Here is a 14,154-nt window from a genome sequence, read left to right as displayed (position 1 = left end):
ATTCTTTTGTAAATGTGCATCTCTTTCTCAAAGGGTACTTTTTTCAGGATCCTGGTATTTTCATGTCATTTGTGTAATATACCTAGTACATGTCAATGGTCAGAAAGCTGTTTTTGGGGAGAAAACACAGGGAATGTGAGGAGTTGGTTAAGGAAGAAATGTGAGGGCTTTTATCCTCACACAGTCTTTGATCTTTGAGAAGAGATGAGGATGCACAGAAAGTTTGGACTCTGTGGGAGCAGATGCACTCAGGCAGTGTCAGGATCACACCCATGAGTAGTTAAGCCTGGGAGAGCTTAATACTTTGGCATCAGGGAAAGAACAGTTTAAAGTCATAAAATCCTGAGCTTGTCCTGATGTGTCTTTGTGTCTTCCACATTCATTTTGACAAGGGCATGCACTGATAGGACAAGGGGGAATGGCTCTAAACTGTTAGATGGTTGATTTAGATTAGATTTTGGGGAGAAATTCTTCCCTGGGAGGGTGGGCAGGCCCTGGCACAGGGTGCCCAGAGCAGCTGTGGCTGCCCCTGGATTTCTGGCAGTGCCCAAGGCCAGGTTGGATGGGGCATGGAGCACCCTGGGATGGTGGAAGGTGTCCCTGGCTATGGCAGGGGGTGTCACTGGATGGTCTTTAAGGTCCCTTCCAACCCAAACCATTCCATGATTCTGTGATCATAAAGGGGACTGTCAGAAAGGACCTTTTATGAGAAAAAAAAAATGTGACTGTTCAGTAAATTAAGGGAAGAAAGGGAAGTGATTTTTCTCTAAAGTTAGAAGAGAGGTGTGGTTAGCAGGAACGAGGAAGAAAAGCTGAAGTGTTTGAAGTTTCATCAGCCTGAAGTGGCAGAGGAGCATGAAGAAGGAAATGTCAAGAGGACACAGAAGCAGATGGGCTAAATAGAACTGTATTTGATAATTAAATGAAACTGTGAAGGCAAAACTTGATTCTGCACACTCTTTCCTTCACTTTTCATCACAGGTCTCCACCACCCTGTTCAATAGCATCTAGCCTGATGTACTTACCTTCTTTTTTCCATTGATCAGTTCTTTTGACTGAGCCACTTTTCCCAGATGCTATTTCCTCACAGAACCTAATGACTCGAGCTTTTGCTGATGACAGTGGAGCAACATCTGAAAAGGTTATGAGTGGCCATAGGAAGGAGCTTCTGTGCAACAGGTAGATAATGTACATAGTTCTTTTTAAAAGGAGAATTGGAAGCATTATAGCATGAAATGAAGGAACAGCAGGGAACAGGACATATTTTTGCCCAGGGCTGTGAGACAGGCAAAGCTTTTGACTATACCATCAAATATGTTTAAAATTCAGATTGCAATATATACTGTTTTCTGTGATTTTTTCTTTCCATTTGATGCAGTGCACCACAATAGTAACAAATCTCCCCCTTGCCCAACTGTCTCCCCACAGCTATACAATCTGAGACTGAAAAATCAGAGATGTTTTCTTGAAAGAGAAATCATAAGTACAGGCTGTGACTAATTCTCTCTCTCTCTTCTGTTTAGAAAAGGGAAATACTGTCATTTTCAGTGGCAACAGTGAAATTCTGATGATCATTTTCTTTTTGGCTACTCTGACCACCTAAGGATCCAATCGTGCTTGGCAGCCTTAGGTCACTGGAGGCTCCCATTCTTAATATGAATAAGGGGAGAAAAGATCAACACAAATATCCTGCCCAGAAGCATTTGATTAAGTTCACTACAGAGCAGTTTTGTTTTCTGAGGCAGCACTGGGCTTTAGGAGCACGGGAAATGAATCTATGAGCAGATTGTGTTGTCTCTGTGGTAGCTTATTGTCACTTCAAGACTTGGCAGGTTCCTTGATTGCTGTGTGACACTGTGTATGAAATAGCTTTTGGAAAGAATTGCCTTTGCATTCAGCTGTATATCTATTTCTCCTTGTGATATGTTTGCATTTTTCAGTATATTGTGCATTTCAAAAGCAATGAAAGTTCCACCTGCTGTACTGACACAAACTATCTCTGATAATGATCAAAGCAATGTGTTTCTACAAACATCACATCACAAAAGCTCTTTATCTTCTAATTCTTAGAAATAAGACTTTTATCAAGAAGATTGCTATTTGAAATACTCTGAAGTGAGCCTGTCTTACTGCTTCCTCCTGCATACATTGTGTTTAACTGCCTTTAATTAGTTACTTCAGTTCCAGACAGTGCTATACAATCAAAAGGACAGGGGAGAACAGGAGGAGGAAAATGAACCATCTGCCAGCATTATTCTCTCCCTTTTGGACACTACTTCTTGTTAACCCAACCCAAAAAAGGCAGCCTTTTTGGTACATTTGGGTCAAAAAAATGGCATATTTAGGGCTAGTGTAATTTCTCTCATGTTATTCCAAATTATTAGATGGTAATTTAGCTGCTTTATGTACACTCATAATTTTTAAGGCATTTGATAAAACCTCTTCTCACTAATTGCAGCTTTTCTCCTAATTCTTTATGTTCTTTTGCAGTCTCTGTCTTCATACACACTTCACCTTCCTCAGCTTGCCTGTCTGCTTTGGAACTGACTTGTTGTTTCTTGTAATCACCTCAATTTTCCTTCTCTCTTCTCTGCATTGTTGCACCTTTAGAAGCACAGAACTACCATGGATGGAGTCAGGGGAGCACAGGCTGCATGTCAGGACTTTTTGTCCCTTCCTGTGACAGTTCATTTCATGTCCCTTGGACTCCTTGGCTTATCCCCTTCTGTGCCCCTAGTCATGTGTAAACACCATTTAATATTTTTGAGCCCTCAAACTGAAAGCTGCTATGCGTTGCTATTCCTCAACCAGTGTTAAAAGTCATGAAAAGCAGGTGAATTTAACCCAGATCTTACATAATTTATCCGACTGAAACACTCTCAATTGTTCCCATAATTTGCCAATCACTCTGATGACAATTTTGCAAAATCCTTTCATTTTTAATAAGCAAATAGTCATTTACAGATCATTCTTTTGGGATGTGATGATCCTGCCCATGGTGTGTGGGGCTCCAGCAGCTCCTGAGCAAGCCCCAAGCCCTGAGAGCCTCTGGGTTTGCCCTGGGTGTTCCAGACCTGCTGATGTTGTGGGAAATCTCAACTGAGGCCAAGCTCCAGCACTTTTCTCACCATGGCTTTGCCCTGCTGTGAGAGAAAGGGATAATGGTTATGATTTGAGAAACTGCATTCAGATTTCTGTCTGTGGATTGGTTTGGTTTGGTTTAGTTTGGGAGTTTTTTGTATGTTTTGGTTTTATTCAGTTAAATTCTATGTGTTGTATCCCTTTTTTCCCCCTGAAAAACACAAAGACTCAGCAGAGCTACCTTCAGAAACCCTCTGAATATACCAAAACTGAGGATATGCTTGTGGTGCATAGGAAGTATTTGTATCTGAATGGAAAGTTGTTTAACACCAATAAATCACCTGCAGATTAAATGCTACACTGCATTTGTAATTATGAATATGAATTTTTCATGGTACACTGAAACTGAGTATATCTGGGCTTTGGTTTGCATGAATTCTTCCTGAAGTCATTAGAGAACACAAGACAACTGCTATGACTAATAGTAATGGAGCTGGGTTTCCTTGTACTGTGGAAGTGTTGCTGTTGTTAAATTAATTTAACTGTATTGGATACTCATTACAGCCCTCCCTTTCCTGCACATCTTTGATAGCAGTTCAGATCTTTGTGTTGAAATTTGTGTCATTTACTCTGAGCCTTCACTAGCCTGTGAAGAACACAATGGTGAAGCGTTCTGGTTCTGCAGTGGGGGAAAGAATGGAAACCATTTCACTCAAGGAAGCATAAGCTTAACATAAAACAGGTGGGTCTGTTTGGCAGAGAGTATGGTTCTTAATAAGAAAGTGAATTGACGTGTTTCAGTTAGAAAGTTTATTTTTGGCTCCGCCTCATTTTATTTTTGAGTTGAAGTAGTCTTCAAAAAAGCAAAATATCTGAACAGCTTAGTTACCCACCAACATCCTTATTTGCAAAGAGGCACTGGGAAGAGGGAAGATGATTCTTGAGTCACAGATGCATCCATGCCACTTAGGCATCCAAACCTCACAGTTATCTTGGATTCCCCATGTAGGCAGAGTGCAGGGCTGTGTGGATTCCTCCCTTAAGATCTGAATTGTCCTCTTAATTAACTATGTCAGAAAGCTGAGTGATTCATTTTAACCTCAAAAATTACAGTGGGACCAAGTTTGCTGTACTCTGATGTTGCCATTCCACGTGTTGAGGTTAAGCTGAGCAGCGCCAGAGGTGCTAAGGCAGCACTTTTTGTTTGTGTAGTGGTCACTTGGGTGGGGTACAGAAAATAACTGGGAAGGTGCTGGCATGAAGAGAACTCGTCAGCTAAAAGCAGTGCAAGGGTGTTGGTGCTGCAATTGGAGAGCAAATTGGACAACAAATATTTAATCTGATTATTCTGAGACTACAGCAGTCCCCTGAGGTGTTGTAGCCTGATGGGACCTGTGTATAAATTCTTTACAAACTGCAGGTTCAGTGACTGATTAACAGAACGTGGGTCACAAGAAGTGAATGAACACCAAGAGCAAACAAATAATGCTGCATGTGTGTACAGTATCTAAAGGGAGGGGTTCTCATGGAAGCTGGCACATAGCTGGAGATGAATTTCATTTTTCAACTTCTTTTTTGCAGACATTTATGCAGGATGATCTTATGTACATCCAAAGGCTTATGGAATTTATTTAAATGTAATTTATAAAAGAGTGTGCTTTCTTGGTATTCCGGCTCTCCTGTATTCTAGGGACATAAATTAGGATTTGGACAGATTTCTTTGTGTGCTGGTACCTCTCGTTCATTGCAGTTGATGATTAGTTTAGGCAGTTATTGTAAGTGGTGTTTAATTAGTGCAGCAAAGGAATAGAGACTTGTTGAAAATATTCTCATGGGGTTTCTCAGGAAGGTGTTTGCAGAGCTCAGACTGCATTTGTTTCTAGCAGGACTGAAAGAGTTCATTGACACTGAAATTACTGAGTTTATTACAGATATCCCACTTAATACTGTAAATCAGTATATAATATAAAAGTATTTGGAAGATATGAACTGTTACTTGTCATTGTTTAACAGAGTACTGTGGATTAATTTGTTTGAAGAGCCCCAGCCAGAATTTCTGTTTTATTAAAGCAGTGTAGGAATAAGGCCATAGGATTCTACATCCTTCTTCACTGGAGCCATACAAAATTATTGGCAGGAATTCTAGTTATAGATATAATTTCTAAGTAAATGAGGTGTGGATTCCAGGGTTATGCATACTTTGAATTAATCAGGCAAGAAAATTAATGCGGTTTTGTGCCACATTGCATGAGTCACAGAAGAAAATTAATCTAATGTTTTTATCAATTCAGAGTCTGGCTAGTTTGGCAGCTTGTGGAGATAGAAGATTTGTGTTAGGTTCCCCTAAAAAACTGCTTCAGTTTATTTCTCTTTATTTCTTAGATTGCAAAATGAAATTGCCTTACTTTCATTGCTGAACCAAACCCACAGTGTTGCCTTTTCTGCATACCAGTGCTGGGTCATGGCAAAGTGGGGAGCACAGACCCCTGCTGTATTACCTGTCATCTCTGCTCAGGCACTTGCCTTGTTCTCCATGTAGGTAATGAATAATCTGCTGGGTGCTGACTTTGTTCTCTGGGCACTGCAAACCCCTTACTAAGGAAAGTGATTTGTGTTTAAAAGCACAAGCACTGACCTTCACTGAAGTCCAGCAAAACCCTGTGAGCAGCTGCAGAGGACAGCCACCTCCTCTCTCAGCTGGGAATCCTGCAAGAGAGTTTGAGGTGTGACTTTCAGAATCACTGTCCACTAACACAGCTCTGCAGACAGTGGAGTCAGTGAGAGCTTTATTCAAGTGGGAGCAGTCAAGCCTGAACTGAACGTTCTGCTTTATATGTCAAAGTTGCAGGAATGAGTTACAAGAACAAAACTGTTTGAAATAATTCAGTATGTCAGAAAGAGAGAGCGCTCGGCTTCCATCAGCGAATGATGTACAAAACCCAACAAATATGCTCAGAAGCAGAATAACAAAATGCTGCCTGTGTCTGCAGTAGCATGTGTGTGCTACTCTGCTGGAAAGTGCAGAGGAAACCAAAAAAAGAAGAAAAGAAAAGCAGTGGCAATTCCAGATCGTCAGTGTAAGTGCCACCAACATGAAGGGAGCTGAAATCAGGCTCAAAGGGCACTCGGGGAGCCTTTAAGGGCAGAGCTTGGCCATCAGCTCAGAATCTGCTGTTATTAATATGGATGAGGTATTTCTATGGTTGCATTTAAATAAATGGAGCAAACCTAAATGGCATTTTTACTGAAAGGAGACACCAGGAGGGAGTAAGTAATAACAAGCAGCTTAGATTGGGCATTCACTGTGTGGTGGAGCTGCACGTGCTCTCTGGAAGGAGCAGCGAGCACTCCTCTGGTCGTGTTTTCTGTCGTGCCCGCTCTGTCTCTGAACTCGCCCGGGCTCTGTTTGTGTTCACTAACCCCAATTGTGCTCCAGGGTGTTCCTGCAGTAGCATAAAGGATGACCTCTTGTATCCAGCACCTTTTTGCATGGGTGGAGTGGAGAGCAGCTCTCCGTGAACCTTCAGCTTGTGCTTCTCCATGCTGCTTCCTCTGAACGCTCCTCTCTCTTTGGCGCTGCCTAACTCTGACTCTGGCTGTCCATGGGGTTTTCCTTTGTGCTTGATCTAACCATGTGGTAGAACAATACAAATGGAACATGGTTCTGTCAAGCACCATGGAAGGCTGCATACTCCCTGCAGCATGGCATGCCTGGATACTTCTGCTGGGGCAGAAGCATCAAAAGGTGAGAGATTCCCTTTCCCTGTCCCTCTCCGCACGGTGGAACTGGTGAAGTGTTGCTAACCAGGCTCCCAGGGAGCCACAGTGATGTTTGCACAGACTTTCCACAGGGCTTGCATGCAGAATAACCATTTCTAAGTAATTAATCTGTTTAATTTCTCTCACAATGAAGGAGTCAGGCGTTCTGTTGGTTGATAATATTCAAGGGTGATTCTAGCCATACCTACAGAGATTAAAAATCACTTTGTCTCCTTACCTTGTGCATAATCTAAGCTGCATCTGTCTCTTTGAGCTGTCCAGTGAATCCTTCTACTTGAGATACTCTTTGGATGCCACTTCTGCAACAAGACACCTGCCACTCAGTGTAACTTTGGATCTGCTCTTAGTGTGCTGGCGTTGCATTGTGAACAAATATAATGCAAAAAAAAAAAAAAAAAAAAAAAAGCCACCAAAAAACTTCAGAAGAGTCTACAAAGCATTGTTTTTCCTCTATTGAAAATGACACGGCTGACATGACCTGTTTGGAAACACCACTATCCAATAATTCCAGAGGGCAAAGCCGAGTCAGCAAATCCAAATGGGCCATTTTAGCTTTGACAGCTTAGGCAAGATCTTCAAAATACTTCTGCCTAACTCCCCCCCTGCACAGAGATAATGACACCTATTCATAAAGGACTTTGAGAGTCTCAGACAGAAGTTTTCTTACATTGAAATATTTCCTTGGCTTGCAAATTTGCCACATCTCTATTCTGGAGCTGTCAAAAGAAGGACACCCAGGATTCTTAGATTGTATCTGTAGTTACTGATAAAAATTAACACTAGCAATGTGAAATTATGACCAAAAAATGCGCTTCTTTATTATTCCCTGTGAGAGATATGATCTTGTGATTGTATGAAGAAAGTTTGATATTCCTGGGTTTTTCATTCAAGTTTGAGACCAGCTGATCTCATAGGTCACATTTTTGGTGCCAAATTTGAGGCAGCTGGATCATTTTCTAGAATTAATGTGTCAGGTCACTTTTTAGACAGCCTGATTTGTAGCAGAACAGATCCTCCAGAGCTCCTTTTAAGTCCTTTGGACAAAGCTAAGTTTTGAAAACTGAAATCAGGTTTTCTAAACAATGTTTTAAAAAAGGAGAACAAAATGTATTTCTCTCTGTTGCCTGATTCTCCATGTGGGTATCAGAAAGGCACAAAGAACGTTTGAGCACTTGGAAATGTGATGTTTCTTTATCTAAGTGTTGCTGTTCTGTAAAATGACACGGTGTGTTTGTTTTATGATAATAAGAAATCACAGTACCTGATAGTAGTGTCACATTGGTTGTGATATAAAAATGTTATCAGAGTAACTAACAAATCAAATAACTACAACTGCCCTCAGTTACACACAGGCCTTGCTGTTGCCTTGGCTACTTGTTTTACAGCAAGCTTTAATTCTTCCTCATGTGGGGAATTGCTAGAGACTCATGGGTCATGTTCTGTCCTGCATCTCTTCTCTGTGGCTTTCCATGGATGATTTTAAAGTGCACAAGAAGTATTTTGTGCCCATGGTGGTGAGCTGTGCTTCCTGAGTCCTGTTGTGTTCTCTCAGAGCCTGGCAGTCAGGAGGAATGGATATATGTGCTTAAACAGCTCTGCAAGCAGATGGCTGCACTTCACACTGCTATCCCAGATGGGAATATCTTAATACAGCAGCCACCTGTCCAAGTGATCTCAAGGCTCAGGTCAAATAGTAAATTTTATCTAGGCTTTGGCAGGTGATTCCTGCTGTCTCTCCAGCTAAGAGATGGCTCAGTAACTTGCTGAGCACATACAGGCTGTTGATTACTTTTGACTCAGTGATTAACTGAGTAACTCTTGTTTAAACTGAAGAAAAAGAAAAAGAAAAAGAAAAAGAAAAAGAAAAAGAAAAAGAAAAAGAAAAAGAAAAAGAAAAAGAAAAAGAAAAAGAAAAAGAAAAAGAAAAAGAAAAAGAAAAAGAAAAAGAAAAAGAAGAAAAATTATCCAAGAGAGTGAGGATGATGTTTGCTCCCTTCCTCTCCTGCTGAGCTGAGAGGCCTTTCCCCTGTTTAGTGGTGGTAGCTGTGGACAGATGCCCAGCTCAACTTCTTAGAGCTGCTGCAGTGTGGAAGGTTGTGTGCCTCACCATCAGGAGAGTGGGTGCCAAGTCAAAGTGTGATAAAATTCTTTATTTGTTCAACCAGAAAGCTTGAGAGAAAAACAAAACATTTCTTTTTCACCCTCCAATGTTATACAATGTTTTTTCTCCTTCATAAAGAATTCCACTCACCCGTCTCTTTTTTCCCATGGGAAGGTGAATCTTGTATCCATCAGTAGACTAAAAATTTTACTTAATAAATATTTTCCTTATGTAACTTCATGTTGTTTGTGATTATTTTTTTCAACAAAAGCTTTTACTAGGAAACTTAGTAGTGCTTCTTCAAGGGTTAAGCTGGAGATTTCCAAGACACTTTCTGATCACTGAATGTTGGTGGGTTATTCAATGTATACTGTAATTGTAGCAATTTTAATAAACTCTGGTTCTGATAACTTTGGTATTGTTTCCAAGGAATCATAAACAACCAAACTTTCTGACTACCCAGCTTGGAATATCTAGGATTGGAAATAAAATGTTAGATTTTTTTTAAAAAGATAGGCATTTAACTGATAATGGTGTGGGGAAAATATTAGACTGTATTTTTATGATGCTTTAAAATGCCCACTGGTCCTAATACTTTAAGTGCTGTGCTGTCAGTGAAGTTGCACTTTAGATGTTTAATTTATAATAAGCACAAAAACCAGCAGAGTATTTAGCACCACTGAAGTACTAAGGTACAAATCTGTATGTCAGTGTTCCCGTAATCCATCTTGGAATTACAAAACTATACCAAAGTGTGGCTGTAGGATCAAAGTCTTAGATTGCCTGTAGAATTGCTTGTTTTCACTGCATCACCCTGTGGAGATAATGCATAGCATAAATTAAAATAATAGTGGATTTAGGAAATGTCTTTTTTCTCTCAGAAAATGGTATGTGGTCATAAAATGGGCAGTGGTGTATTTATCAGTCAGGAAGGGGAAGCAGGTGATGAATGTCATCAAGTCTCCATAAGTAAATTTCAGCTCAAGTTTAAGTTTTTGTTGATGTTTTTGAGTTCTTAAAACATTTTTTCAGCTCCTCTCTCTGAGAAAGCCTTGTAATCAACTTTTAAAATTTTGGAAAACTTGAAAAATTATTCTTGGTAATTACAATCCCTGGGCCTTGCACAGGGCTCCTGCAATGGTTCTGGTGCTTCCATTATGAAATACAAAGTGAGTGGGCAGGAATTGCATGGTGGGGGTTTGGCAGCACTTTGCTTACATACACATTTATTAATCCTCCTGGTTCCTTGAAACACTGAGATCGAGTTTCCAACCTGCTGCTATTAAACGAGAAAAAGCAAACCTGAAAAGGACAGATTAGTTCACTGAGCCTAATTGGAAAAGCATTTCATTAGAATGGGTCAAAAACCCAGTCAAAGAGGTCTGGCAATCACGGTGTAATGGTACATCAGGGAGTGCTTCTCACTAAGTATGCTCTACCCCTTCCTTAATTAAAATGAAAATGATTTAAACTGCTATTACTTTCCTTTGCTGTTTGTTTAACATAGTTAATAAAGATATCTAATTGTTGGAAAGTTGACAAGGTTGTCTAATAAAAGATTGCTCTGAAAAACAGCTCTAATAGCTGAGGGCTGAACATTTGGGACTTTTAAATGATGTCTTTAAAAGTCTTTTGTCATTTGAATTCGTTCATGAGATGCCTTTTCCTTGTGGCTGGACTAAATTCCAAATGGGAAAAAAGTGACTTTGCTGGAAAATACCTTAACAGGTAGGCTTGTTAGACAAGGAATTAGTCTGTTAAGAGGAGAGTGAAAAACCAGGGACAAGTCTTGGGAGTAATTTAAAAAATTGCTGAGCACAAGTCCTTGGCAAGTATTAGAACTGTGTTCAGGAGCTGGGGGATGACAGGAGGCAATGCTGAGGATGGATTCCATGGTACCTCTGGTCACTGCAGTTATCAACAACTGTTTGCTGGAATATATTTTCCCTTTATTGCAGGGTCAGAGGATTACAGAAGTAAATTCACTGGGAAGTGCTTCATGGACCTTGTGTGTCCCGAGAAGTGTCGCTGCGAGGGGACAGTCGTGGACTGCTCCAACCAAAAGCTCACCCGGCTGCCCACCCACCTCCCTGAGTACACCACCGATCTGTGAGTGCCTCTGGCAGGGATGTTCAGCTGCACTTGTTGGCTTCTCTAATTTTTAAAGGCTGTAAAAGGGACTCAGATAATTAAAGGCACCTCCTACTTTTGTCCCTGTATGAAAATGGGAAAGCTAATTTCATTTCAGAGTTGCACCACCAGTCTCATTTCCTTAGCATTTATGCCAGCTGTGGGGTGAGAAAGGAGCCACAGCCCCGTGCACCAGCCCTGTGTCCTCCTCCAATGCTGGCCAGGCCCAAGCTGTGTCCTTCCTGTCCAGTCTGCCCTGGAGTCCTCTGCCTTTGCACCTGGTCATTTTTATTTAAGAAATGGTTTTAACCATTTGAGTGGATCTGTGGCAGGAGCTCATTCCATCTCAGCATTGCCTGCTACTTGGGTGGAATAGGTTTTATTAAACTATTGTAACTTCAAGACATTTGAGTATGAGAAAACATTCTTATTGCTTAGCAACTGAAGATTCTGGTTCTTTTCTTGCATTAGTAGCCCCTTAAAACAGAATTTTCTTTTTTCAAGTTAGTGTTGTATTTATTGTACTTATTCTATTTAAAACCTCATAAAAATTATTGATCTGAAGTAAAGAAAAAATATAAGAGATATCCAGAAACACAGCAAAGACTCTACATAGCAAAATGGAAAATATGCAATCAGAGAATGAATTTTACATCCCAAGCCTGCCAAGACAGTGGCCTCCACATTCATTTTGAAGATCAGCAGACTTTTATAGGGAAGGACCTGAAATCAGAGCCCTTGTGGTTGCATGGACCACATCTCCATCTGCATGTCTGGGGTAGCAGAATGCACCACAGAGGTTCAGTCACACACAGGAGGTTTATGTGTAATAGATTAGCTCAATAATTCCTTATCCCATGCATTGGGAGATGAAGGGGCTCTGACACTGTCCTTTGGCATTACACTCTTCAGGGCATGCTAAGCTTTCACTATAGATAGTTCTCTATGTCTCTTTTCCTTCAAAGCAAAACTCTTTTACCTGTAGGAGTCTGGGGGAGATGACAGAGAGAGCTTTGCTTAACAAAGGTCATGGTTCTCTGTGTGGCAGCCCTGAATGTCACAGGGATGTATCTGCAGACATCTGTGAAGTATTAAATATAATTTTGTTTCTTCCACTCAGGCGTCTGAATGACAATGATATTTCTGTTTTGGAAGCTGTTGGACTCTTCAAGAAATTGCCCAACCTCAGGAAAATGTAAGTCTGAGTTGCTTGTTGGAATACATGCAGCCTTGATTGGAAGGAAGGAGGGAGGGATGAGTTTTTTATAGTCGAGTACTGCAGTAGTAGAAATCACTTTTTTAATGTGAGTTTAATGAAACTGAAGGAGTTCCCTGTTGGATGGTCAGGCACAGTTAAACCACACTGACAGACAAAGACCCCTAGGCTGACATTTCAGTGGGTTTTTAAGGCTACATTTCTTAGTCTTTCACCCATAGAGACTGACAGGAATTCTGTCCCAGAGTTTATTCCACTGTATGCTTATTGTTGGAGATGACTATGACATTTAGCATTTTGGTTTTGTCTCTCAAATGTATTCTGTGCCTCCAGCTGTGGTGTGGTTGTTTCAGATAGTCAAAGGAAAATAATATTATGAGATATAGACAATGGCAGCTTCTGGTGATCATTATTGGTTTAGAGAGGAGAATAAATTAGCAAACATATAGATCAGTCATTCAAATATATCTCTATAATTCTGCTGACAGTCCTGGCTCAGTGCATTGTATATATTTAATAAGAGCAGTGTTTTGGAAAGAGAATAATATGTCAGATACCTGCTGATAGTCTTCAAAATGGATCCTTCTGAAGTTATTTAAAGTTTTAACCCTGTGGACCCATTGCTAATGTCTCGTTTAACTGTTTGCCTTTAGTAAGGTTTTATTGTCTGGATCAAGCTAATTTAGGGAACCCAACCAAACCAGGCAATTTGTTCTGCATTCATTTCACGTGGTTTCTGCCATCTGGAGCTTCCTGGCCATTTGAATCCCTGTGACATCTCAGGGGCTTTGGAGGCAGCTCCAAAGAGTGGGACTCTTTTTATTTCTGCAAGAGTTTCAGATGCAGCACTGCAGGCCTGGGGTGGGGCTGTATTTGTGTAAGTAGTACAGCCTGACAGGCTTGGGGAACTAATCACAAACATTTGCTTCATGTTTTATGAATGATCAATAATTTGTAGCTACAGTGCACTCAGAAAATGATGTTGACATTGTTAAGTGCTCTGTTCCCTGTGTAAGTAGATAGTAAACAGGAATGAAAAATGCATGCTCTATAAGTGTGTACACAAACTAGAAAGCATCTGTCCTCATCAAACCTTCAGGATTTATGTTTTGAAAATTGGAATAATTTGTTTTTATTTAAAACTTACTGTAGAGAAGTACAGTGCTGTCTCTCCTGTCCTCATCTATCACTCAGAGGGAGGGACGCCTTGACAGGGGCTCTATTTGGGTATAAATCCAGCATGAAGCCGTTGTGAGAGTATTTTTAAGAATTTGTTTCATGTGAAACAAAAGATTCTTTTATCTGTCCTTGGTAGCTACTGAGATCAGAGCTGTGCAGGAGCAGGTCAAACTCATGGCAAAAAGAATCTGCACCCTACAAAGTGTCTCTTGCTGGGTTTTAGTGGCAGCCTCCAAGCAGAGGCTCTTTAGAAAATCCTTGTAGCTGAGCTCATTTCTTTTGTTCTACCTGATGCTCTAAAGAAGTTTCTCCATTTTAAGTAAAGGGATTTTCTGGAAACAGTTTTCATATGACTAGACCAACATTTCAACCACAACTTTACTCTGTGGCCTGATCCCTAAAAAGCCAGATTGAACTTCTTTTCCTGTTTTTCCATTTTCTGGAAAGAAGGGGTTACCAGGAAGCAAAAAGCAAACAAACACCCCTTTCCTTCCAGTTATTATTTGACCTTTACTAGGAATAAAATAATAATAATAATAGCCTTTGTCTAATGAAAGGCCCCTCTCCACCAAGCAAGAAGGGAAATGTGGGGAGTGCCTCGGGTGGGATTGCTGCTGCTCATGGTCCTAAAGCAGCAGCTCTGTGTGGCAGGAGTGTCAGGCACAGG

The 14,154-nt window shown here is 40.6% G+C and overlaps 1 protein-coding gene and 1 non-coding gene across 5 annotated transcripts in view; both read left to right on the top strand.

The window, feature by feature from the left end:
• The window catches only part of SLIT3 (slit guidance ligand 3), a 473,826-nt gene that overhangs the window by 346,183 nt on the left and 113,489 nt on the right, over positions 1 to 14,154 (top strand). For all 4 annotated transcript variants that reach the window (XM_030284150.4, XM_030284149.4, XM_002189997.7 and 1 more), the window contains 2 exons: positions 10,921 to 11,071; positions 12,213 to 12,287. In XM_030284150.4, the coding sequence (XP_030140010.4) occupies positions 10,921 to 11,071; positions 12,213 to 12,287 (226 nt within the window). The remainder of the gene's footprint in view (positions 1 to 10,920; positions 11,072 to 12,212; positions 12,288 to 14,154) is intronic.
• Positions 6,687 to 6,817, top strand: MIR218-2 (microRNA mir-218-2). Its single transcript, NR_049039.1, has one exon. It is a non-coding gene; the product is annotated as a microRNA mir-218-2 (primary transcript).

The sequence above is a fragment of the Taeniopygia guttata genome, chromosome 13 (assembly GCF_048771995.1).
Source record: "Taeniopygia guttata chromosome 13, bTaeGut7.mat, whole genome shotgun sequence".
NCBI lineage: Eukaryota > Metazoa > Chordata > Aves > Passeriformes > Estrildidae > Taeniopygia > Taeniopygia guttata.
Note: the sequence above shows the minus strand (reverse complement) of the source record. Positions and strands in the feature narration are given on the sequence as shown.